The sequence below is a fragment of the Cydia splendana genome, chromosome 26, assembly GCF_910591565.1.
Source record: "Cydia splendana chromosome 26, ilCydSple1.2, whole genome shotgun sequence".
In the NCBI taxonomy this organism is placed as follows: Eukaryota; Metazoa; Arthropoda; class Insecta; order Lepidoptera; family Tortricidae; genus Cydia; species Cydia splendana.
The window spans coordinates 1866690-1894223 of NC_085985.1; the positions used below are offsets into that span (position 1 = coordinate 1866690).

The 27534-nt window shown below is 40.3% G+C and overlaps 2 protein-coding genes across 2 annotated transcripts in view; both read left to right on the top strand.

Moving 5' to 3' along the window:
- The window catches only part of LOC134803394 (gastrula zinc finger protein XlCGF49.1-like), a 294572-nt gene that overhangs the window by 151304 nt on the left and 115734 nt on the right, over positions 1–27534 (top strand). The window lies entirely within an intron of this gene.
- On the top strand, positions 366–27328 carry LOC134803338 (trypsin-like). The gene is made up of 10 exons (XM_063776135.1): positions 366–452; positions 1139–1242; positions 12421–12518; positions 13967–14100; positions 14880–15031; positions 15407–15516; positions 17387–17539; positions 23966–24095; positions 25698–25829; positions 27134–27328. The coding sequence occupies exons 1-10, from the start codon at positions 398–400 to the stop codon at positions 27299–27301; spliced, it is 1236 nt and encodes a 411-aa protein (XP_063632205.1). The 5' UTR covers positions 366–397; the 3' UTR covers positions 27302–27328.

Sequence of the window (27534 nt, forward strand, 5' to 3'; positions counted from 1 at the left end):
TTCTGTTTGTCCTTTCTAGACTGTATAATATAGGTTAAAGACAGGTCGTTCAGTGACAGATCCAGGCGAGGCGGTTTTGTAAATTGGTCGGTTAACCAATTAAATGTTATAACTACCCGGAAATGTACCAATTGTTTGTTTACTTTTATTTAAATACCTAAAAATACAGATTGTAGAGATAGGCCAAATATGGATCTTGCGCCCAATATTCCTATTCGCCCGAATGTTTGGTTCATTAATTGATAAATGGAAGTGATGGAGTAGAAAAAAAAATCTAAAGATGCGGAACCCTAAGGTCAGGAAAACATATTATAATCTTTTAAGATCTGTGATATCTGTATCCTGTCTTGAGGTCAGTCGCAGAAGACCCTGCGCGGGCGCAACTTGTCTTGTCAACATGTTTGTTTTATATCTCGTGTTGTGTTTGTGTGTGGCACATGGATTAGCACAAGGTATGCTTTGGAATAGGTAAATATATACAGCAATTAGGTAAGGTAAACGTACTGGTGCTCGACGCATCACGCGGTCCCAGTACATGTCATCTTTAAACTTAAGTCATTGTCAATAGAGGTGACAGCAAGGTGTCATCTATTGGGCATTAGCATGTCGAGCACTAGTAAGTTTACCTTACTGTCAAATTCATAAACATCTTTACAAGCTAAAGATCCAAAAATACATGTACACGGTGGCCAAAAAGTAAATGTATTCCCGTTGCCAGGGAGGTTTTAGGATTATACTGAGCAACTTTTACTATGGGACTAACCACGAAATCGCGAAAAAAAAATTAAGCTCCCATAGAAATGGACCAGCCAAAATGTATGAAATAGCCAAAATTTTTTTTCGCGATTTCGGCGTTAGTCCTATAGTAATATTAGTTGCTCAGTATAATCCCAAAACCTTCCTGGCAACGGGAATGCACTTATTTTTTGGCCACCCTGTATTTACACGCCTCTAAGACAATGACATTAAGGTCGTGTTAAGGCCCCGAAATTTAGAATTTACGGACCACATCTAGCAAGTGTGATTAAAAAATACTTTACAGCCCTTGGTCGAAATTTAGGATTTACGGATGCGGTCCGTATACCTTTTACATGCAAGTGTGATGAAAAACCCTTACCTAATCAGTTGACTATTCCAGGTCTAGGAGACAACTGCAACCATGATAGTGTCCCAGGCGTCTGTATACTCGCTAACGGTTGCCCATCCGTTTTAGCAGATCGTGAGAAATTGAGGAGTGCGAAGGTATGTTTACCATTATACTCGTAGTATGTATCTTTAGGTATTTAAAAAAGAGTAAACAAAATCAACCCTCAAATGGCTTCTTAAGCCAATTGAGGGTTGATGAAAACATTACGTGATCAAACAATGTAGGTTAAAGTCAGGTCGTTCAGTGACAGATCCAGGTGGTTTTGTATTTGGTTGGTTAATCAATAAATGTTATAACTACCCGAAAATGTACAAATTATTTGTTTACTTTTATTTAAGTAGGTACCTAAAGATACAGAGATAAGTAACACCGTCTTCCTTCGCTATACAGATGTAGATAGTGAATAATTGTTTGTATTTGTCATGCTACTTCAGTCAATCTCGATTGTATCGAGACTGACTGAAATAGCAACTTAGCAAGACACAAAGTTCGTACGTTTCCGTGAAAATACGATGGAAAATAATTATTCTTTGACTGCTTGTTCATCTGATCACATTATGCATGGAGGATCTTTTTTAAGGAGCTAAAATGCCAGCTTGTGATCGTTCCAAACACTAACCTACAAAACAAAAATAAATCTAAAAAAACAAACAAGTTACCAGTATCAGTAAAAAAACTTAAAAACTGGTTTCTAATCAATTTACAGGTATAAATTATTTTTTATACGGCCGGTTTATATATTGTTCGTTTTATTTTTCGATATTTTATTAGCAACATTAGGACGGACGATATTTAATTAGCAACATTTTTGGTGTTTCCTTTTTCAAAAATAATTACACATTAAACAACTGTACCGATATTCGAAACCTAAGAATAATATTGAGAGTGGCAACACCGTTTGTAGGTCGCATTCTCCTTTTCTAGCATATACGTCTTTCTCTCTCACACACTCCCACCACAGCAGTTTTGCTTTTGACAGTTACACAAGGCAAATTTTAAAGTCATTGGCTTGCTGTTTTTCCATCTGGAAGGTCGTGAAGCTAAACTGCTGGTGAGTTTTTGAATTTGTACCCCAGTTTAGCTGACTATATTGAAAAACAGTTTCTAACGGCTTTTGCCGTTCGAAATAAATATTTAAATTTAGTTGTCCGATTCCGATATACTATCTAGCAAATAAAAACGATTCGGAATAGTGATGTGCAAGTGTTTTCAAAGGCTGCCTGCGCGCACCGTGGCTATGCCAATGAAAATACTAAAACACATATGTTAGAAAACACATCGAGCTGGTAAAGCGTGCACGTGTCACCATTATAATTTAATTTTATACCTATATTAAGTCTCTTCCGAGTCTTGTTAGTTTAAATCTTTGTGTGTGTATAATAAAATAACGGTTGAAATTATAATACTTAAATGGTGATGTGTGGAGGCATACCCTTCAGTTTTCAAGTGATTTGTGTTTTCGAATACGAAAGGATCGGATAGTTAATACGTGTTAAGTAGAACCTATGTATTAAGGTAGAAGTTTATAGACGTCTAGGTTTTATCTGCCCAAGTATCTATCAGCAATTTGTCTTTTTATCCCGTTCCGGGTTAATATAATATTGCAAAATTATTTTTTTGATAATTAAATTGCTGATAAATAAGTGTACCCGCTTAGGAGTCGACGAAGCCCCGCCTTCGCGGGGCTTCTATTTCCGCTCTGAGGGACACAAGGTAACGAACAAACCTACATCGCAAACATTGCATTTATTTTTGTGGAAAGTGAGTACTTCGGCAGTACATAAACTTCAATCTGACTAGAATATGTGCTTGTGTTATTTTGGCATAGAGAGAGATTAGCATGGCTCTGCGCAAGAATGACATGCGAAATCGTGAAGTATTTCACTCTTGATCTACCAACTTATATCTCTCCAACTAGATATTTAATTTTGAAAAAAATAAATAAAAGGCTACAATGTAGGTAGGTTAAAATGTAGGTACCTACTTAAATAAATAACATAGCAGGTACTTACAGCTTAAAAGGTTAAGGAAAAGAACTCTTGCATGTAGTTGCTATATGTGCTTGTGTTATTTTGGATTTGAATAACTTGATTATTAATTCTATACGTAACTACACACAAGAGGGTCAATTCTTAAGCCTACCTACCTACCTACATAAATAGTACACTTGGCATTAACGATACGGGAATCTTTAGATTGATTCATTGACGAAGACGCATGGTTTGGTTCATATTGTCAAATTATATTAGTTAACTGAAGAGTTAAAGTTTAGTTTTGGCAAATCTGCGCGTCACCGTGAATGACACTTTCTAAAAGTGCCTGTGAAAGCCTGCATAAAGCCTTTCACCTTGTCGAGCAAGGAACCCGCAATTAAGGGAATATTACCCATAAACTCAGAGTATTCGATTTTAATGATATTCTTAAACCTACGTCTGTTATGGTTCCACCTGCGTAAGGTGTGCCTAAGAAAATCTTTTATTCGTTCACAAACTAACGTCAAGTTATTTGTGATGAAACCAATATATTATGTAGTACCTATCTAAGGCTGCCATGTCTCCAACTCTCCACCTGCGTAAGGTGTGCCAAAGAATCTTTGATTCATTCACAAACTGACATCAAGTTATTGATGATGATATTATAACCTATGTAAGCCTGCGCAAGGCATGTCAGACATATTCACAGAAATATAAATGATATGGTCATAACACATGCGAGCAAGTAAGCCACAATCAGAAAAATATTACAAAAATGAATTTGTAAATATCTCCTTTTAGAGAAAGTAAAAAGGGTTCTAACAAAATCAGTCGAAATAGGCAAGGCTTTGTTATTAGTTTTCATTTTTGTTTACCAAACTATTTTAAAAGGGTCCCCAACACCCTATTGGCTAAACCCAAAATTGGGCTAATTAACTGTGGTAAAAGTGAAAACTGCTTTCCCTTTACATTACATTTCTAAAATTATAAGGTATAAAATAACCTAAGATTCCAGGCCTATGTCGACTCATTTTTATTTTAAAGATGAAAAAATATTTGCACCCTACGCTTACTTTACGGTTACGCTTAGCCTTATAACTTGGGCGGCATAGAGAATACTAAGCGATTTAGTCACCTAATTTCGATTATAAGCCCAGGCAGAATATTGATAATTAGAATCAGGAGTGGTCAATCCACCAAGGTCCAGACAATCTGTGGACTCTAATTTAATCAGACTATGTAAGCTCACGACAGTGCTTACGGTTCCATTCTGAAATAAGCTATGTTTACAATATAATTCAAATTATATTACTCATGGTGTGAAACAAACAGCCTGCTCAAGGTGTACAAAGGGTCCGATTAACGGCCCTATTAATATCTAAAAAACCTTTGAAGTCTAGGCCTGCTAAGGCAGACTAGAAATAAATACATAAAATATGATCTCAATGTAAGAGCAGCTCACAGTTGCATAAATTATATTTGCCTCGAGAGCACTAGACTTTCAGTTAACATGTTTACGAGTACCTACCTATGTACACGACATTACCAAGGTTACCTACCTATTTAACTATTATATCCCTGACTGCACTGACTTAATATTAGAAATAGACACACAGAGCGGAACAAAAACGTCAACAAAACGTGGGTCAGAATGACACAAGCGCCAAATTTGCATTGATGATAAAAACGCTTACGTAAATTTTGAGTCAAGATAAATGTTTTGTTCGGAAAAGAACTTACTGTCGTAAGCATTAAGTGTCAAATTTATAAACATTAGTACCAACACTGTTAAAACTTTAAGTCCGATGGCACTAAACGTAACGTCACCATTGTATTTACGTCAAACGAGAATAATGAACGAATGGAGGCCCTTTGGTTCATTTTAATAGGTATTACTGTACAGAAAAACCAAAGTAATAAAAGAAACAAATTTAATTTGATCGGAAGTTCAAATAAAATTAATTCATTGTAACAACCCGTGTAAGTTATCATAAAACAAATTTATTTTTAATAAGTAGTATACGTGTTTAAATACTATTTTCCTTGAAATAAATTCAACTTATTAAATAACTGTGTATTTTAGATCTACATAATACTCTTCGCACTTTCGTTCTTTGCATATAGTGCACGGGGACATTTAGGTCGCTACTGGTACTGATTGGTTATGGTCTTTATCAAAAAAATCCTGTGGTTGTCACTGTGTTCAGACAGTTTTAGCATTTACAGTTAGTCGATGTAAGCCCTTATTGGTCGTGTATATGGGGCTATTCATAAATTACGTCATCTATTTTTGACCCCCCCCCCCCCGCCCTAAAATCATCCAAAAATCATGCTTCGAATGACCCTGTTTCCTCCTACGTCATGCTAGCATCATCCGATGTCCAGACCCCCCCCCCCCCTAATTTGAAATGACGTAATTTATGAATAGCCCCTATGTCGGAAACAGGGAAATGGGCCGAACACACAAGTGCCGTTTTGCCTTGTTTAAAACTGCATCACCCCTATCTCTTGCTATAATAGCAGTCCTCTGCACGTCGCATAGGTTTTCTTGGAAATCTCGAATTTAAACATAATATTATATCTTATTCTTATATTATTATTTTATTTTTTTGTAAATGTAATATGGGTCCTGGAACCTGAAATAAATGATTTTTAGTTTTATTTTTACTTATTTATCTTACGAATTCCATATAAAAATAAAAAAGTATTGACCTCACATCGACTCATTAGATTTTTGTTCCTTCACGTCCCTTCTTTGGTACTAACAAAATAATTTATTCAAAACCATGAAATTACCACCAGATTACATAAAATATGTAATGCTATCCAAAGAACTAACCGAAAGAAAGACATTCCATGCTTTTTCCTTGTTTTATCATTGTTATTTTTGCATATTTTTACGATCATTTTACGACATTGTTGACAACTTCACATTTGAGCGGTCCATACAAGACTAAACGAAAAAGTAACGCGTGATCTGTTTTAACGTTACTTTTGCGGGGCCATTTTTGGCGGCTGATTGGGTATCCAATGCCTGACTGCCATGGTATAGGAAAATTATCATGTGATGGCGGTGCTGCACAAGCATGTTTGAAATAAAATATACAAAACTGGCCTGACGGGCGTTTATCAATTATGTATTTATTTACCTTGTGTCTGTATTGTGACCCAGGAAGTTTTAAACCACCTGTATCGTAAGTGCTCCTATGCACGGATTAAGTTTATTTTAAACTACCCATGCCCTAACCTCAAGGGCAAGTGCTTCTATGCACGGACTAGATACTGTTATCACTTAATTCACTTATCATGACTTGTCATAGTTTGATACTACACGTTTAACAAATTTAAGACCGTGGAATGTACCCACTACAAAAAGGTTTTTAAAAACAGTGACTGAATGGTTTGCACGAACGGTTCTAGCACAACTTCTGGGCGGTCACGTCTAGGGCATGACCCTCTAGTTCTCAATTTATACATAATTATAACATTGTGATACTGTTCGGTTTGCACAATAAAATAGGGAAACAGGAGCACGCCTTGCGAAAAGGCGAAGCTATTTTGAAACGCGAACTTTTCAAAAATAGATTGAAATATATAAATATGTCTTTGATGTGGAACATGTACACCCAAACAAATGCAGTCATTTATTATATGTTAGCAAAACTCTGCCAAAGTGTTAGTCTGTCTGTACAGTGTAACCTGAAGGCATCAATGAACAAAAATCTCTTGAAACATGGTGGATTAATTAATTTACACCCCGCCTGTGTCTTGCTCCTACCAAATCCACAAGTTAAGGACCTCAACCTATTTAGGTCCCTTCTTGCTCGAGACCTGAAAAAATGTTCACAATAATCTCATGCAGTCAAGTGTCGGAAAACTAGGTCCACACACTTAGCGCTACCGTGAATATATATCTAAGAAGTCTGTATACTGCCTTCCAGGAGGCGGGATGTTAATAGACTAGCCTATATCGTAGGCCAGAGATATAGTATACAAAAGCACACTGGCCCAAATCCAGTAATATTATAATTTCAGAATATAAAATAATTGACAATTCTGCGTATATTTGATATCAAAAAGTTACAGTTATCCTTAGTTCATAAGGAGGATAAGTATACATAAATATCAAATAAATTCGACAAAGTGTCGACTCTAGCATTGGATGAAATAGGTCCCTCTTAAAGGGCCTCTGCGCTGTTGGCTTTGGGCCCACGGGTGCCCGGCAAAAGGTCGGGGACCCCATGGTTCCGCACAGTTATTGCAAATAATGTAAAATCACTAAATAAACACACAAATCTGCATTTTGGTTAAAACACATGCGATGAGCTAAGGTTTCGAATTAAGTACCTTATTCTTAATAATTTACACACTGGAAAGAGGAAACTGAATATTCAGAACTATGCAATGTCTATGAATGGTTTACATAAATTAAGCCACTTTAGCGTTCAGAACCAATCAAGCTTATGTCTACTAGTAGGCACCAGATAAGGTAAACTACTCTTACTGCATATATAGAAATTAATGAGTACAATTAAGGTCACTTGATGATAGCTAAACATGAATATAAGCAGAATGAGCCTGCACCTATACAGTAAATATCATTGATAAGGTTCTGTGGCATTTCTATATTAACCATTTGAATGCCAAGAGCACCAAAAAGCGTCATTATCATTACTAGTCGTGCCAACATGAGTGTTATGTTATGGCTTAAGCTCTCAAAGTAACTTAAGTAAGGTTTGTTTAGGTACATTAGCTCGCGTCCGCGTTATAATAGTAAAGCGTACAAAGGATTAAATGCATTTTATAGCTATAACCAAGTATATAGCTCACACTGACTCACGGTCATTAATAAATTTAGTAATTCCCTATGACATTTTAGTAAGTAGGTACCCAATATTAACTTTGTGGGTAGTGATAGTGAATTATAACGAATATTTTAAATATTCGTCTACTCAATCCCGAGGGATTCTGGAAATAAGAATGGTCTTGTCCTTGTTATATTCCTGCAACTGCTTACTTTACTAGATAATTATTATAAAATTTGTTAATAATTGGGAGTTATAAATAAAAACTACTCGAGTACTTTATGACTTTATTCTTTTCATACTTGAATTACTTACATCACTCCTTATCACAGATGTTGTATGTTCCTTGAAGAGTAGACTGACTTATCTCATCTTCTTTTACCTAGTTTTCACATACATAAAATTAAGTATAGCACCATTGTGGTGACTCACTTTTTCTCTTTGAACATTTATAAGTACATTAAGTACGTATATGAAATGTAAAGTTAGTATCATAATATAATGGTATATCAAATTGTATGCTTTACTATAATAAATACCTCTCTCCTCACAGGTGTTAAAATAAAGGGTGTACTACATAATTAATTAAACACTCGTAATATAATAATATTACATATACATAATAAGTACATGTATAATCAGTAATCACATTGGCTTGGCGTCTTCCCACCACCAGCCGATAACAAACACGTCTCAATATTATTCTGTAAGTAAAACATTTATTTACATACAAAATATATACAGTGGTACTACTAAACGAAATTAATAACTAGCTTAAATCTAAAATAGGCCCTTGAGGCATTGTACCAAGGATGCTGGCGGAATTTCCTCGCTGTATCGCAATGCTGATACGTTGTGCGAGGTAGCCGCCAGCTCTTCGGTCACCAGTTACGTCAACCAGACGCTTCGCGATTTCTGCGAACAACTTATGCGCGCTGGGACCCCATGGACCTAGAGTTTCAACACCAAATGGTACAAAATGGTACTCTCTACCAAGGCTCTTATATTTGTTACGTTTTAGAATTTCGGCGCTTTCCGCCGCTCCGCCCGCTTTTACAGTAGTCCGTTGGAGGTGGGACGGTGCCAGTGTGTCTACGCAGGTAGCATCCCACACCAACATCCGTCCCAAGCTCCAAGGAACTAAGGACACTCCATCGGGCCTCTTGCCATCATCTCTGATAATGCCAGTCGGCTCAAGAAGAGCAGGCACATTGATGGTGGCAAGAGACCGACGGACTATGTCATTAAGCGACGCATGTCTCGAAAAACGGCCTGCACTTTTTTGACAAGATAATCCGTGGTGTCCCAGTCGGTCCACGTCCGTGCCACAAGAGCATATGTGTGGCGTACACACCGAAACCCCGAGTCGCAAACCAGTCGCCAGTCTAAGGGAGGCCGGATCCAAGAAAGTACCAGTATTGGGCGAAGGATGGGCATGTAGCCAGTAACCGGCTTCCCGGGCTCCGACCGCCAAAAGCCTCGCGCGGTCTGGACCTGTACAGTTGTTTAGGAGAGTATTGTAAGTTAAATCACAGTAAACATTATCCCAACTCCTTTGTGAATTTGGGTTGTCTGGAAATTGTTTGCCTGGGCGAGCAATTTTAAAAGCATTTTTGGCGTTCTCAAAGCCCGCGATCTCACAGTTTGTGGGCAAAGCCCTTAAGATATTTCCTATGAGACCAGACGTGCTATGAGTGGACGCCAAAAAGGCTGGGGAAGCCACACTGGAAATTTTGCGAATTCCTAAACCTCCAAACCGAATGGGGAGGGACGCTTGAGACCAGGAAGGCTCACTTAGCTGAATGTTTAGAATCGTCTCTAAACTAATTTTGATCAAATCATCTATGGGCGACAATAAATTTTGATGTTTCCAGAAAGGACAACAGCGGCGGAGCACATACGTAAATTTAGGGACAAAAAGGCAGAATTTAAGAATCACAAGAGCATAATGAGGGCTAATTTCGAGTAAGCGATCCGTGTGACTTTTGAATTTAGTTATGGAGTTAGAAATATAATCGGGAAAAGATTCTTCGAATATAGGAGAACCCAGGAGGCAAAGAGAATACTTGTCTACTGATTTGATATTGGGAGTCAGATCGTCAAATTTGGGTTGTAAGTTGGTCAAAGTACAAGAAGATTTTTGAATAAAGAGTTCGCATTTACTGAAATTCAGTTCTAAACCAATATTTTCGAAACTACTCTTAATAAAAGACAAATCAGAGAGTACAGTATTCACGTCACCTCCTAGGGTTCCGTCATCTAAGTACCACACATTGAATTTTGATTTTAAATTTTTGATAATTGGATTTATAGCCAAACTAAAAATTGCTGGCCCGAGAGGGTCACCCTGCTGACAGCCAACCTCGGAAGATAATTCATGTGACTTGTACATTAATTTAGATGAGTCTGAATAGCAAAAGAAAAGGTAATTGTTTAGTTCCGGAATTTTGTCCTTAACTTCTGTCAGCAAGGTGTCTCTACTAACCGAATTAAAAGCATTTTTAACGTCAATTTTGACAACAATTTCGCAATCATCGAGTGAAAGGTAGGTCCTTAGGGCATGGACGGCTGCCTCGCACCCACCTTTCGTGCCGAAACCTAGCTGTATTGGTTCAAAAAGGGATTGTAATTTTGATCTAATGTGTCTAACCGCAATTTTTGAAGCCAGACGTCGTAAAGTAGACCCCACCGCAATGGGTCGCACCCCTCCGTCCTTTTTGGTTAGGGCGATCAGGTTTGCCCCGTATAGAATCGGGACGATATTAGTGTTAATTTTGCCTGAAAACATAAAATTTATTAATTTAGTAAGGGAACAGACAAGCTGCTCACCTGCGTCGCCCACGGAATGAAAAATAAGATCTTTCAAATGTTGGGGCGAGATCCCATCCAGGCCGGCCGCCGAACCGGTTTTGAAAGAAAATATGGCGTCAATAACGTCTTTGCCTTCGATTTGGAGGCAGGCCTGGTCGGCTGTAGGTGGGGCAAACGAGTGTGGTACTGAAGGAGCCGGGGGATGTTTAGATCGTAAGGCCGAGAGGGTATCGGGAGTATCTGGCGATAGCACGTCGTTTGTGAAAAGAAGACGAGCGGCACCTTTAAGATCGCCGTCGCTAATTTTGCTTTCAATTAATTTAGTTCTATTGAAAGTGGATGAGCTACATCCAGAAGGTCGAGAAATGTGTGGAGTTGTATTCGAAACGCAATTGTTTTTGATTTTTGTCTTATCCTTCTTGGCATGAAGGGTTTTGAATGAGAAAAGGAAAAGATTATGCCAATCATCAATTTGATTATTTTCCACACATTTTGTAAGTAGGCCTGAAAGGTGCTTAGCGACTGTGATCCTGGCGCCGCGCGGAACTCTTTGAATAACGGGCACATTATTTTTAAGTTCGCTAAGGTGTAAATGGAAAGGGATAGAATTTGGATGGTCAGAAAGGGAGGTGGTCAAAAGGGATAGGCCTAAATTTAGACCGGCGTCATTTTGGCTGATACAAAGACGGTGTTTTTTGGAAATATGAATATTGAGGCCTCTCTGCGTTTTAAAAGAGTTATCGCATTGTACACAATTAAAATTTGGATATGGCGTGCCATCGCCTGATTGAGTTGCGGCATGCATCCACTTACCGGAACTAGCACAGCAGTAATTAAAGCACAAAAAACTTAAAGATAAAATAACAAGATTCACTAGAAATACAATATATAGTTCGTTGTAGACGTTGACATCGGCCGTCAGGGCGACACGACGTAGCCGTGCAAGACCACAACGTCTGAAACAAAAATATATGTTATTATTTGTTCAGTACTGGGCCTGCCCACACTATTGCACAGTAATCTGGTGTTTTTTGATACAATAAAAGCAGTTTTAGGCATCTAGAGCCATGTATAATTTGAAAAATAAGCCAAAAATATCGCTGTGCAAAGTGACAGACAGAAGGTTGACAGTAAACATATTATTCTTAGGTTTCGAATATCGGTACAGTTGTTTAATGACAGCGTTTTACACAAAAAATAAAACGCTAATTAAATAACTTACCATATTCGAAACCTAAACTTTTAATCCTGCCTGGTGTAAATATGTATAATTTTGAGACAATGACTTTAAAATTTGCCTTGTGTAACTGTCAAAAGCAAAACTGCTGTGGTGGGAGTGTGTGAGAGAGAGAGACGTATATGCTAGAAAAGGACAATGCGACCTACAAACAGTGTTGCCACTCTTAATATTATTCTTAGGTTTCGAATATGGTAAGTTATTTAATTAGCGTTTTATTTTTTGTGTAAAACGCTGTCAAAAAAACAGGCCAGAAGGCCGATGCTCTATTGCGGTTTGTGATTGCTTTAGTTACAGATGCTCAAGTTGCAGACCATAGACAGTTTTTAAAAAAAGTTGGAAAAAAATCGGCAATATCATCATAAGAAATTAAGAAAAATTTCGTTTCGGGAACGAAAAATTTGGATCCCCACATACATAAGGGAAGTGTCCAATTTTTTTTTTCAGCGATGCGGATTCAGGGATCGAGAGCCCATAATATGCTGCACTGATAGCAATATCGGCGGGACCGAGGATCGCTTCGTGGCCACCACACCTTTCATCCGGTAAATATGATTGTCCGGTAAATATGACTGTTCGGTAAATATGATTGTCCGGTAAATATGATCGTCCGGTAAATATGGCTGGTTCCAGTGATGCGGATTCAGGGGTCGAGAGCCCATACTCATAATATGCACTGATCGTAATATTGGCGGGATCGACGACCGAGTATCCTGAGTAGGTATCTCAAAATTTCCGGGAATATCCGGAAACTTTCATGTGAAAATTCTCATGCAAGTTTTCACTTACAAAGTTCCCGGTCAGATTAGGGAATATTACTCAATGTCCTGAGCTGTTGACGACTGTTTCATTTAACGTTTACGTCACTTATTGGCGTCTATTTGAAGCTCATTTCAAGCGTCATTGAAATCGAAACTAACTGTATGAAGGTTTGGCTATACACGTACAGAAAAAAAAACAGAGAACATTTTCATGGCAACATAGCAATTTTTGAAAATTCTCTTTGACACATTGCTAAAGGCTCCTCTTCACGTTGGGCCAACGCTAACGCCAACGAGGGACGCAGCCATGCGGTAGAATGGGATAACAATATCACTTGCTCCCTCTAACGCATAAATGCGTCCCTCATTGGCGTTGGTGTTGGCCCAACGTGAAGAGGAGCCTTAACAGTTACAGTTTAATGGGGTTGGCCCACTTGGCCGGTGGAAGTTTTTAGCAGATGGCGCCATCATAGCTTGCCCTGTCAATCCCTAGAATTGTGTCAAATTTTTGTTTTTAGGGTTCCGTACCCAAAGGGTAAAACGGGACGCTATTACTAAGACTCCGCTGTCCGTCCGTCCGTCCGTCTGTCCGTCCGTCCGTCCGTCCGTCTGTCACCAGGCTGTATCTCAGGAACCGTGATAGCTAGACAGTTGAAATTTTCACAGATGATGTATTTCTGTTGCCGCTATAACAACAAATACTAAAAACAGAATAAAATAAAGATTAAGTGGGGCTCCCATACAACAAACGTGATTTTTGACCGAAGTTAAGCAACGTCGGGCGGGGTCAGTACCTACTTGGATGGGTGACCGTTTTTTTTTGCCGTTTTTTGCATTATGGTACGGAACCCTTCGTGCGCGAGTCCGACTCGCACTTGCCCGGTTTTTTAATACCCTGGATGCCAGCCCTTTAAGCCAAATCTCATAGGGGCAAGCTATGATGGCGCCATCTATGCAAACCTTTGACAGTTGCCAGCCCCATTTATCACTAGGTCTAGGTACACCTTATAAAACAAAGTACCCCGCCGCGTCTGCCTGGTTGTGTGTACGTATGTATGTTCACGATAAACTCAAAAACTAATGAACGGATTTTCATGCGGGTTCCACCTATCAATAGAGTGATTCTTGGGGAAGGTTTAGGTGTATATTTTATTAAGATTTTGAGTAACCCGTGCGAAGCCGAGGCGGGTCGCTAGTTTACTTAAACATGTATGATATGTGTTATATTATAGGTCCACGACCACGGAGTATACGCCCCCCATCGCGGACTATAAAGAGCTGGTCCCTGGAGCCACCGGAGACGGCACGTGCGCCCCCGTGCCTCAGAAAGATACCGCGGACAAGACTGGGAGGAAGGCTTTTGACAGTACGTGTTACGTGCGTGTTACTATAGAGAAATATAAGTGATTAATAAGGAAAGAGTGCAGCATGGCTAAGAACTATCGCAAGTTTCGCAAGGAAACTCGGTTTCACGTAATAAAACCGCATCGTTATCGGTTCTTCCGTTCAAGAGGTATGATTCCACAGACAGACAGACAGACATTGGCGTCAAAACATTCATACTAATATTATAAAGGCGAAAGTGTGTCTGTTTGTCTGTTACCTCTTCACGCTTAAGCCGCTGAACCGATTTAGTTGAAATATAGAGATAGTTTGAGTCCCGTGGAAGGACATAGGGTAGTTTTATTTATGTCGAAAATCATCCCTGAAGAGAGTGCAAAGGGGGGTGGAATTGAAAGAGTTAATGAACTGCCTAATAATTGAAATAAGCAATGCGCGAAATGAATTATTGCTATTAGCATTATCCAGGCGCTATACCTACTTTAGCTGCGGTCACTAATTTCACGCAGACGAAGTCGCGGGCAAAAGCTAGTATATTATAACACTCCTCGTTTGCTCGTTAAAAAGAAACCTGTTTTGGCGTCTCTGTTGACCTTTCATGGATTTTGCTGGACTAAATAAACTAAAGTTAGACCAAGAGAAGTCTGCAACGATTTTGATAGCACACGCAGTGCAAGTGTTATTTTAAACGTCAAACTTCTATAAAACTATAACGTATACCTAAATAACACTTGCACTGCGTGTGCTATCATCGTTGCAGACTTTTCTTGGTCTAACTCTGATGATTTATTTCAAAAATTTCAGAGTGCATAGAATACCAAGAGCAGCTGGTGTACCCGTGCGAGCGTGGCGTGGACTACACGGGCAAGAAGAGCCGCGGCAACTACTGCTCGCACAACGCGGACGAGCTGATCGTTGGAGGGAAAGATGCCAAGCGGGACGAGTTCCCTCACATGGTGAGTTAGTAGTGCTGGGCGCTCTGATCGCATGCATAGTGTAATGCGAGCAGCTGGTGTACCCGTGCGAGGGCGGCGTGGGCTATACGGGCAAGAAGAGCCGCGGCAACTACTGCCCGTGGAAAAGGGATAACTTTCAGTGATAGGTATGTGTCAGTCATATGGAATAGTTTAGAAGTCAAAATGTACCGAGAGCTTCGTCTGTATATATATATTTCGTCGCTGTATGCCGATGACAGGGTCGAGTGGAGAAAACGAGGGGAGGCCTTTGCCCAACAGTGGGACACCAAAGTAGGCTAGAAAAAAAATGTGCAACGAGAATAAATAGTAGGTAGGTACTCACCAGATTTATACCAACATATTGTTTTATTGCAGGCGTTGCTGATTTTCGGAGACGGTTCCTCGACTTCCACGGTATGCGGAGGTACTATCATCAGTGAGAACTTCATTTTGACGGCCGGACATTGTACTTATGCACCTAAAATGTAAGTGAGAATTCGGACAAACAATACATTATGACTTAAAACTATTTGGGAATCAATAGAGACCCTTTGCGGGGTCCCTTTGTTTCCCAATTTCCCATAAAGATTTAAGTCGTAATGTATTGTTTGACATACTATCGTTAGCCATAAAACTGAAACCGTTAACTTTTAAGGATTTTCGTAAGGTAGCTATATAAGTAAGGGTTGGGTTAGGTTAGGTTGTTTTATGGCAATCCTGAAAAGTTACGCGTTTCTGAGAAAAAACAATTATGACTAACGAAAATTCGGACAAACAATACATTTGGGAAACAATAGAGACCCGTATTTTGCTCTCATATCCCTATCCCTACTCATCATCATCTTCCTCGCGTTATCCCGGCGTTGCCACGGCTCATAGGAGCCTCTGGGTCCGCTTGGCAACTAATCCGAAGAATAATTGTAAAAAAAAGTAGTTTTTACGAAAACGACTGCCATCTGACCTTCCAAGTCCAACCCAAAGGGTAAGCTAGGCCTTATTGGGATTAATCCGGTTACCTCATGATGTTTTCCTTCACTGAAAAGCGACTGGTAAATATAATTTCGTATAAGTTCCGATAAGTCCAGGGTTGGGCAAAATACTGGCTTCCACGTATTTCAAATACAAATTACAAAATACATTTTTAAAAGTATTTGAAATACCAAATACAAACTACTTTGGTGACTGGTATTTGAAATACAAAATACGAATTACAGTGTTTTAAATAATGTATTTCAAATACAAAATACTTTTCATTTTTTTTTGTTTAATCATTTAGTTTTTTTAACGAATATCCTTTCCTAAAAACGTATAGGGTCATTGCGCTTGTTTTCGTCCAGCTCTAATTTTCGTCCACTTGACGAAATTTGAATATAAACCTACATTGCTGTACAAATTTGGGCTGATTTCAATCCTTAGCTAAACAATATATCTGTCTACATATAAAAATTATATTTCGCAAATAGTAAATTAAAAATGAAATATATTATTTGCTAATCTGTCAAGTGGTCGAAAACTAGAGCATGGACGGAAACTACTGCAATGACCCTATCCCCTGGCTGTTGACGAAAAGTTCCGCGCAGAATAGCTCGCGCATTGTACCTATTTGACCTTGTACAAGTCGTACATTATATTTAAAAAAACGTTCCATTTTAGGATCATAGAATTTAATAAAATGTATTTTGTAGAAATGTATTTTGAAGCTTGAAGTATTTGAAATACAAAATACTTTTCCAGGTAGTATTTGAAATACAAATACAAAATACTAAAATGTATTTCAAATACATGTAATTGAAATACCGCCCAACCCAGCCGATAACTCATTGGTAAGTACCGGAGTTAGAACCCGCGACCTCCGGTTTGAAAGTCGCACGCTCTTACCGCTAGGCCACCAGCGCTTCCCTACTATCCCTACTATTATCCCTATCCCTACTATTAATGTCTTTATATGTGTCAAGACCTGCCGGACCTTTGGGAGGCGTGTGTGGGGCCGAAGCCAACAGGGCAGAGGCCACAAGGTGCAAATACTACTGCAGTATAGCGAAAGCCTGGCTAAAATTTACATCAACATCTTCTAGCTGCGCGAGTTTTTACAACTACCCGCACTTGGTCTTGTTTACCACTGTAATAATACTGTTTTCAATAAATTATTTGTATCAACTTGAACGTTTCGTACACTTTAGTATGCGATCTTAGTTACATTGAGGACTATTGGTTACATCCAATTCAGCCGACCAATCAAATACCGCAATGTAATGAAACTCGCATGCGAGTCTCGCACTGTCTAAATTAAATGAGTCAGGGTTGTCACTAGGTCGACACACATTCGTCTTGTTTATGAATTTTTCAATTTTACAGTGGAAATGTGACAGCGGTGAAGGTAGGGCTGCTCCGCATGACGGAGGACGTGCCCTCGCGCCGCGAGCATCGCGTCAAGCGGATCATCAAACACCCTCAGTACAAGGCGCCTTCCAAGTACCACGACATCGCTTTACTGGAGACTGAGACACCGTTAGTTGGCTTTTATCTATAATCTATAGAAAAGGCAGCGGCGGATTTGCCCTAAGGCCCAGTAGGCCCGGGCCTAGGGCGGCAAGATATTAGAGCGGCAAATTGTGACAAAATATCCGCTAGATGATAACAAGAAAAAAATCAAAATGTAGACAATATAATGGGTGCTGAGTACCCTAATAGCATTTTCTTGTAGGGATTTGGTTGGGCCTTTGTTTACGTATTAGTTGGGCAACCGTTATATTTGGCCATACGATTTGCTGGAGGGCCCTCGACAAAGGCCCTCCCGAAGATTCCCAACAGAGGGCCATAAAAGTAATTTTTTCGTTGGGCCTATTTAAATAAATCATACAATTATTCAACGGTGGTGGTTTTGGTTGGGCCGTGGTTGGGCCTATACACATTTGTTTGATGGTTGGTTAATTGTTACATTTGGCCGTACGATTTGCTGGAGGGCCCTCGACAAAGGCCCTCCCGAAGATTCCCAACAGAGGGCCATTAGAGTAATTTTTTCGTTGGGCCTATTTAAATAAATCATACAATTATTTAACGGTGGTGGTTTTGGTTGGGCCGTGGTTGGGCCTATACACTTTTGTTTGATGGTTGGTTAATTGTTACATTTGGCCGTATGGCTTGCTGTAGGGCCAACTGCAAAAAAATAAAAAAGGGCAATTTTTTCGTTGTGCTTCTGTTTGCAAATTCAACAATTACCCAACGGCAAGTCAGGTAGGTCGGTAGGTAGTCGTGCACCATGTTGAAGGCCCAACACAGCTTGTCCCACAAAGGGCCTACATTGTAACTTTAACGTTGGGCCTTGTGTAGGATGCTTACAATATTACCGTAGGTAAATAGTTGTGTAATTTATAGTGGGCCTACAGTCTAATTATGTAATGGGCTTTTGCTTACGAGTCCTACAGTTACCCTACGTTAAGTGGTTGTGTAATACGACGTTGGGCCTTTGCTGATAAATATTACAATTACACTACGGTAGTCATTGGTTGTATACCCACATGAAGGCCCTAGGCAGCAGTTGTTGTTAATCTTCTCTGTATCGTTCCAATTTTAGTATATGTACTGCCGAAGCAAGTACACTCTAATTTGTATATATACTAACCGCACTTCGAAACTTCGTAAGCGAGATTTATGTTTTTTGAGATTTAAATTGAGAAAATGTTGGTAAAATAGAATTTTTTAAATTAAAGTATAAATTTTATAGTTATAGCTATTAGATTTATAAGTTACTTTAAAAAATATTATGATTATATCCGGAATAATCGAGAAAATAACTTTAACTTCTACGTTTGGAGACAGTAACGCCATCTAGTGACGCCACAAGCAAACTCAACTGGTAGCTATTTTGATGACGTCACGCAGCCCCTGGCCTCTGTTAAAATGCTCGTGTGATATTTTTTTATTTGTTTATGGTGTTATACTCTGTCAAGCCATTTCCGTCATTAGAAAAGAGCGACAAAGGACCATGGGCAGAAATGTCCCCACCCACCAACAGAAATGAAACATGTCTCATTTAATAGATCTTAGCAACCTGATGATTTTTTACTATGACGAGGATCGCCATATGTATGGGGTTTTCTTGGAAAACCGTGTTTTGTTTTTACATATTTTTTGCTCATTTCATTGAAAGTTTTTGTTTTTTTATTATACTAGTTGATTGATAAACAAGCATGCGGGGCTGCGTGATGGTAAACAGTCACCGCAGCCTATAAACGGATGTAACAACTCATGGTTATCACGTAATACGCGTTACCGACCATGTGACGTAAAGATCTTATGCCACAATACCCAGTAATTGCACTGCCATGTCTCACCCTTCAAACCGGAACACCGCCATGAAAACATAACTGCTTAGGGACAGAAAAAAACCCCATACATAGGGCGATTCTCGTCATAGTAAAAAATCATCAGTTTGCCAAGATCTACACTCGCGTGCAAAAGTATTGCATCACTTTGCATTTTTTCGTCCGCATCCAATATATTTGTAAACTGGTTAATTTCACTAAATTATTTTAATGTAATCATGTTCCTTGAAGTTTTAGCTTTACGAAAAGTAAAAAAACATGGAAATCGACCGAGTATTTTTCAAATTATCGGCATTTTCCCGATTTGTGAGAGGTTTCACGTTATCACGCGCACGAGTTGCGCTACCCTTGACCCCTATAAAACGGTGGGCAGAAAGGGGTTGTTATCAGTTACTTATCAGAAGTCGATCGTTACATATCTCCGCGTATTTTCCCGTGATAACATCTGGAACAATGGAAACCACTGAAGCTGAAGTCCGCCAAATCGTCCAGCCCCTGCAAGCGGGGCGTAGCCAACGTTCAGTAGCTGCCGAGCTGAATTTAAGCCAATCTGCAATTTGTAGAGTTTACCAGAGGTTCCAGGGGACTCGATCCTTTACTTCAAGACCAAGAAGCGGCCGCAGAAAGTGTACATCAGAGAGGGACGACCGCTTATTTGTCACAACATCTCCCCGAGATCGACACCAGACAAGCATTGCCATCCAGCAGCGTCTGCGTGAGGTACGAGGAGTGGCTGCCAGTGAGTGGACAATAAAAAGAAGACTTAAGAAAGCGAACCTGATACCCAGGAGGCCCGCAGCGGGGCCCAGATTGCTGGCGCGACACCGTACAGCCTAAAGAGAGTTTGCTGAAAATCACAAGGACTGGAGCATTGAGCAATGAACCCCAGTTCTCTTCTTGAAAGAGTGCAGAATGTGCTTGAATGGATGTGACCGAAAAGAAAGAGTCTACAGAAGGCCAGAAGAACAGTTCGCTCAATGTTACTTCTCCGAAAGGGTCGCCAATGGCGGTGGATCCGCAATGTTCTGGGGCGGCATTTCCTACGACGGGCGGACAGAACTGGTTTTCGTGCCTGGCGAGGGCCGTGACAGTGGATTGACAGCTGCCAAGTACATCACTGATATCCTGGAGGAACATGTTGTTCCTTATGCCGGTATTTTTGATGAGGGGGTCATCCTACTGCAGGATAATGTCCCGTGTCATACCCCTAGGGTCACCGCAGCCTATCTTTTCGAAGTGGGCATCGACACCATGAACTGGCCAGCGATGAGCCCGGACCTTAACCCCATTGAACACGTGTGGGACTACCTAAAAAGTAGGGTTTGGAAGCGGAATCCTGCCCTGGTCAATGTTGAGAAGCTGAAGGGAGCGTTGCTGGAGGAGTGGGACGCTATTCCTCATCATCACATTAAAAAAATAATTAGGTCTATGAAAAACCACTTGGTTTGTGAAAGGAAGGCCGTGGGTGGCAATACCAAGTATTAATTAAATAATAATAATCGATATTGTATTAAAAAATATAACTTTTATTCTTAAGTTTGCAGATTTATTTTTGGAACATTATGCGACTACTTTCTGTTTTCAGATTTTTTGTAGTCTTCAGATTCGAAATTTCATTGTGCGTTACATTATAAGCTTTCAGTTGATACCAAAATTTTCAGAATCGGGTATAGAATTACAAAGATATTGGGTGCAGACGAAAAAATGCAGAGTGATGCAATACTTTTGCACGCGAGTGTATTAAATGAGACATGTTTCATTTCTGTTGGTGGGTGGGGACAGTGCCCATACAAATTTGCCCATGGTCCTTTAAAAATGTAGGCGTGAAGGGTTATCGTCCCATAGAAAATTTGAATTTCGCGACTTTTTCTACTGACAATCTTGCTTGACCGGCTATAGTTATAAATGCGATATTTGTCCTCACTGGGCCATCGAATGATATCGTTGATTAGCCAACGTTACCAAAATACACAAAGGTCCATTGTTGGGCTTCAGTGCCTCTGCCAATGTTGGTAAATGCGATATATGTCATCATTGGGCCAAAGAATATTATCGTTGTTTAGCCACCGGTACCAAAATACACACAAGCCCATTGTTGGGCATCAGTACCACAGCCAATGTTGGTAAATGCGATATTTGTGCTCACTGGGCCAACGAATGTTATCGTTGTTTAGCCACCGGTACCAAAATACACAAAGGCCCATTGTTGGGCGTCAGTCCCACAGCCAATGTTGGTAAATGCGATATTTGTCCCCACTGGGCCAACAAATGTTATCGTTGTTTAACGAACGGTAGCAAAATACACAAAGGCTCATTGTTGGGCGTCACTGCCAAAGCCAATGTTGGTAAATGCGATATTTTTCATCATTGGGCCATCGGATGATATCGTTGATTAGCCAACGTTACCAAAATACATAAAGGCCCATTGTTGGGCATCAATGCTACAGCCAATGTTGGTAAATGCGATATGTGTCGTCATTGGGCCATCGGATGATATCGTTGATTAGCCAACGTTACCAAAATAAACAAAGGCCCATTGTTGGGCATCAGTGCCACAGCCAATGTTGGTAAATGCGATATTTGTCATCATTGGACCATCGGATGATATCGTTGATTAGCCAACGTTACCAAAATAAGCAAAGGCCCATTGTTGGGCATCAGTGCCACAGCCAATGTTGGTAAATGCGATATTTGTCATCATTGGGCCATCGGATGATATCGTTGATTAGCCAACGTTACCAAAATACACAAAGGCCCGTTGTTGGGCATCAATGCTACAGCCAATGTTGGTAAATGCGATATTTGTCATCATTGGGCCATCGGATGATATCGTTGTTTAACGAACGGTAGCAAAATACACAAAGGCCCATTGTTGGGCGTCACTGCCAAAGCCAATGTTGGTAAATGCGATATTTGTCATCATTGGGCCATCGGATGATATCGTTGATTAGCCAACGTTACCAAAATACATAAAGGCCCATTGTTGGGCATTAGTGCCACAGCCAATGTTGGTAAATGCGATATTTGTCATCATTGGACCATCGGATGATATCGTTGATTAGCCAACGTTACCAAAATAAGCAAAGGCCCATTGTTGGACATCAGTGCCACAGCCAATGTTGGTAAATGCGATATTTGTCATCATTGGGCCATCGGATGATATCGTTGATTAGCCAACGTTACCAAAATACACATAGGCCCGTTGTTGGGCATCAATGCTACAGCCAATGTTGGTAAATGCGATATTTGTCGTCATTGGGCCATCGGATGATATCGTTGATTAGCCAACGTTACCAAAATAAACAAAGGCCCGTTGTTGGGCATCAGTGCCACAGCCAATATGGTAAATGCGATATTTGTCATCATTGGGCCATCGGATGATATCGTTGATTAGCCAACGTTACCAAAATACACAAATGCCCATTGTTGGGCATCCGTGCCACAGCCAATGTTGGTAAATGCGGTATTTGTCACCATTGGGCCAACTTTAGCGAACGGTAGCAAAATACACAAAGGCCCATTGTTGGGCATCTGTGCCACAGCGAATGTTGGTAAATGCGATGGTGGGCCAATACAAATTTTAATGTTGGCTACGGAACGAACCTCATCCCAACGTTTTCCCTACCGTTGGCACCGTGGGCCCCAACGAAAATGCTACTAGGGTAAGGGGCGACCAACAACAGGGTCTGGGGCCTAGGGCGCAAAGACTGCAAATCCGCCACTGAAAAAAGGCCAACAAATTAAGGTCTGTGCACATCACCGGCTGCGTGTGCGTGACGTGCACGTGCGGCGTTGTAGTATACAGATCCTTATGAGAGACGGCACATCGCTTGCGTGACGTGTGCGTGCTGTGCGGCTCCAATATTTGAGCGCACGCGCACGTGCACGTCACGCACACGCAGCAGGTGTGCTCATGCAGGCCTTTAGACCCCATTGTTAATTCGTAGATGTACTCCATAAGCTCCCCTTGCTTATTCATAAAGAGTACTTTTCAACTTGATATTAACCTGAGCGGAAAATGACATCTGACATCTTTACCTGATAATAATGATAATGCAAAGATATTTTCTGTATCGCCCTAATGCATCTTAATAGTAAAATTAAACATTTATTTACATAAAAGATAAGATAAGTAGACTAAATTAATAGGTTTAATAACTCTTATGTAGCTTAAATCTAAAATAGGCCCGTGAGGCATTGTACCAAAATGCTGGCGGCATTTCCTCGCTTTATCGCAATACTGATACGTTCTGCGAGGAAGCCGCCAGCTCTTCGGTCACCAGGCCCCGTAGACAACATGCCAATCGCTAACGCTCCGTAGCGATCGAAACGCAACTGTCACTATCGCACTAATTTGAAAGAGTGATAGAGATCTCGCTTTGTATCTACAAAGCGTTTCGTTGTCGAAGCGATAGCGATTGTCACTTTGGCTAGGCCGGCAGTTACGTCAACCAGACGCTTCGCGATTTCTGCAAACAACTTGTGCGCACTGGGACCCCATGGACCTAGAGTTTCAACTCCAAATGGTACTATCTACCGAGGCCTTTAATTGGGCACGACTGAAACGAAAATGACCTTATATTTTGGGTTACTTATATGTATTTTTCAGGATAATTTTGGGCCCCAACGCGATCCCAGCCTGCGTCGACATCGGCGAGACCGTGGACGACTCGCGCGCCTCCGCCACGGGGTGGGGGCACAACAAAAGTCTGGGGGAAGTCCTAGACGTCTTGCAGAAGGCAAGTTGAGCATATCCTCCTCTTGGCGCTTTTTAAATCGCATCTCATGGGACCCAGACACGGCTTGTGTGAGTTAAAGCGGTATCCATACGAGACTGATCAAATCGGTCGATTTGATCAGAAATGAAATTGGCGTCAATCTCCAATTTTAGATTTATGGTGATATTAGAGCCCTCTAAATTGTAAAAAAATGGCCCAGAACGAAAATACCGGCGTCACCAATTGGTATTCTTGCATCCGCACCTCATTTTATCGGTAATATCGGTTATTATCGGCGGTTGAATTCGGCGAACCAAATTGGCGTTTGCGTCCGCACGTCCTGAATCGATCGGGCAATTGAGCGAAAAATTGACTAATCTGGATACGCCTTTAGTCGCATCTTATGTGACCCAGGCACTGCTTGTGTGAGTTAACGAATGCGACTGCCATCAGAACCCCTAGAACAGAATAAGTAATAACTAGTACTACCGTACAGGTACGGTCATTTATTTGTATGATGAGCACAGATATTTGTTCGTGAGTCATGGTTGTTTTCTATATGTATTTGTTTATTATATATATCGTTGTCTGGGTACCCACAACACAAACCGTTTTGAAATGAAATGAAATGAAAATCTTTATTTCAGGCAACTAATGGCCCATACATACTAATGGCAAATACCTTAAAACTAGCATACTTACATATTATATAAAAATATATATATTTTATAACTAAACTTTAAAAAAGCTTTTTGAGCTTACTGTGGGACTTAGTCAATCTGTGTAAGAATGTCCTATAATATTTATTATTTACCTAATGTAGTTGAACCTGGATAATTGCAATCTCAAGGGACCGGCCATTTTTTGTCAATTAACCAGGTTTTTCATTTAAGCAGGTCGTGTCAATTAACGAGGTTCAAAAAATCGTTGTGTCAATTATAGAGATTTTCATTAAGAGAGGTTGCGTTCTGACAAATTTCTTTTATGGAGGTGCAAATAACCATTGAAAGTAGATTTACACGCTTACGTTCTGGGTTTCTGGTCTATTATATAGCTTCTGTCTATACTTGCACGTATACACTACATTAATTACTACTTTATTTTCTTATTAATCATTTGGATTTAAAAAATTCCCTTGAATTGTAGAAGAAAGTTTTATTAGAATGTAAAAAGCATACTTTGTTTTTGATTTAATCAAAACTATTTCACCTACTACAGGCTGCGATAAATACCCAATAAATAAATTGAATTCTGGATGAAGATATAAATAAAATGATCCTTGCTATTAAAATATTGTTTCTGCTGTCTACAACTACATTATTAATTACAGAGGTAATAAGTAAGACTAGTTTCAATAATACAGGTAAAAATAAGAGTAAAAATAACGGATTTTTTTAGCACAGTGTCAATTATAGAGGTCTTAGTTGCGATGTGGTCAATTACAGAGGCAAAATTACGAAAAGCCCTAAAAATCTAAATTGCAATTATAGAGGTTCCATAATTTCAATTATAGAGGCCTTTTGGTCTCAAGGGACCGGGACCGGACTTTTGGTTGCAATTATTGAGGTTTTCCATTTATCCAGGTGCCAATTAACCAGGTTTCACTGTATGTATTAATTTCAGGTAACACTGCAAAAGTTCACCCCGCAAGAATGCACAGAGAAATTTAGAAACGTCCGCCATCTTACACAAGGCTACGATGAACGCACCCAGATCTGTTATGGAGACCATGAAGAGAAGAAGGATACCTGTCAGGTAGTTTTAGTCATCATCACATCATCATATCAGCCAGAGGACGTCCACTGCTGGAAATAGGCCTCCCCCAAAGAGTGCCACAATGACCGGTCTTGCGCCACCCGCATCCCGCGACCTTTACCAGGTCATCAGTTCACCTTGTGGGGGTCTACCCACGCTGCGCCTTCCGGTACGTGGTCGCCACTCGAGAACCTTTCCGCCCTACTGGCCATCGGTTCTACGGACAATGTGCCCCGCCCACTGCCACTTAAGTTTAGCGATACGGAGGGCTACATCGGTTACTTTGGTTCTGCTGCGGATGTCAGCTTTAGTCATAAACTTCATATTCATAAACGATCTTCCGGAAGTTCTAGAACGTCCGCCATCTTGTAAAAGTCTATTTATGATCAACGCACACAGATGTATGAAGACGAGAAAGATACCTGTCTTGTCTGGTAGTTTTGGTCATAAACTTCCTATTACGATTTTACAAGCGATTTTCCGGAATTCCATCTTGTTGGCTATAGGGGGCATGCATGAACTATAGGGGGCAGCATAGGAGCCGTCAGATTTTTGGCGCGAGGCGTAAATGTGACTTTTATGCTTCCGATGTAGCCCACAAGATGGCAGAACCTACTATGCAGAAGGAAATGTACCTACGAGAACGGTAGATGGTAGCACTTGCTTTGGCAATGTACATGTGCACATATGTTTCCGATTCAGGCCACAAGATGGCAGACCCTTCAACGTGCACGGTCCCTGTAATAAACAGGTTTATGCTTCCTTATAACATTGGCAGCTATAGGTCGTATCTAAATGATGGAGACAGGAGGTGGCCATAAGAACTCTGTGATAAAACAACGCAACCTAATTGTTTTTGGGTTCTTTAGGATTGTCTCAATGAGTATTCGTTGCCCGTGGTAAGAAAAGTACAGTCAGCGATAAAAGCTTGTATATAATTTAGCCTATATATACGTCCGACTGCTGGGCACAGGCCTCCTCTCAAGAATGAGAGGGTTTGGGCTATAGTCCCCACGCTGGCCCAATGCGGGTTGGGGACTTCACATACACCTTTGAATGTCTTCGCGGATGTATGCAGGTTTCCTCACGATATTTTCCTTCACCGTAAAGCTAGTGGTAAATATGAAATGATATTCCGTACATAAGTTCCGAAAAACTCATTGGTACGAGCCAGGATTTGAACCCGCGACCTCCGGATTGAAAGTCGGACGTCAGATCCACTCGGCCACCACCGCTTTAAAAAAAAGCTTGTACTTGTACTTACCAAACATTGAAATTTTGCCTAAAACTCTTTTTTTCACCAGGGAGACAGCGGAGGCCCCCTCCAGATAAACAACGCGCGCATCCACTGCATGTACACCGTGATCGGGGTGACGTCATTCGGCAAGTACTGCGGGCAGGTCGGCAGGCCCGGCATGTACACCAGGGTGGCACACTACGCCAGCTGGATCGAGAGCGTTGTGTGGCCTTGATTATAATAAATTACAATTTATAAGTAATACGTCGTTTTATTATTCCTATATAATTATTAGGTACTTATAGTCAATATCTTTAGGTATTTGGGTCAAACAGATCACTGTGTTATGTCTTTCCTGTAGAATTACACAAGAGTTAAGGGCTATAAAGGTTAATTTTCTTATTTAACCCTTATCCACGTGAAAAGGTCCTCCTTTTATTTAGAGAACTATGATAAAATCATTGCTTA

Bases quoted from the DNA above. Each gene is read 5' to 3' on its own strand.
- LOC134803338 (XM_063776135.1), top strand. From the start codon at position 398: ATGTTTGTTTTATATCTCGTGTTGTGTTTGTGTGTGGCACATGGATTA. The intron at 14,101-14,879 runs GTACGTGTTACG...CAAAAATTTCAG, and splicing joins TGGGAGGAAGGCTTTTGACA to AGTGCATAGAATACCAAGAG. The intron at 15,032-15,406 runs GTGAGTTAGTAG...GTTTTATTGCAG, and splicing joins GGGACGAGTTCCCTCACATG to GCGTTGCTGATTTTCGGAGA.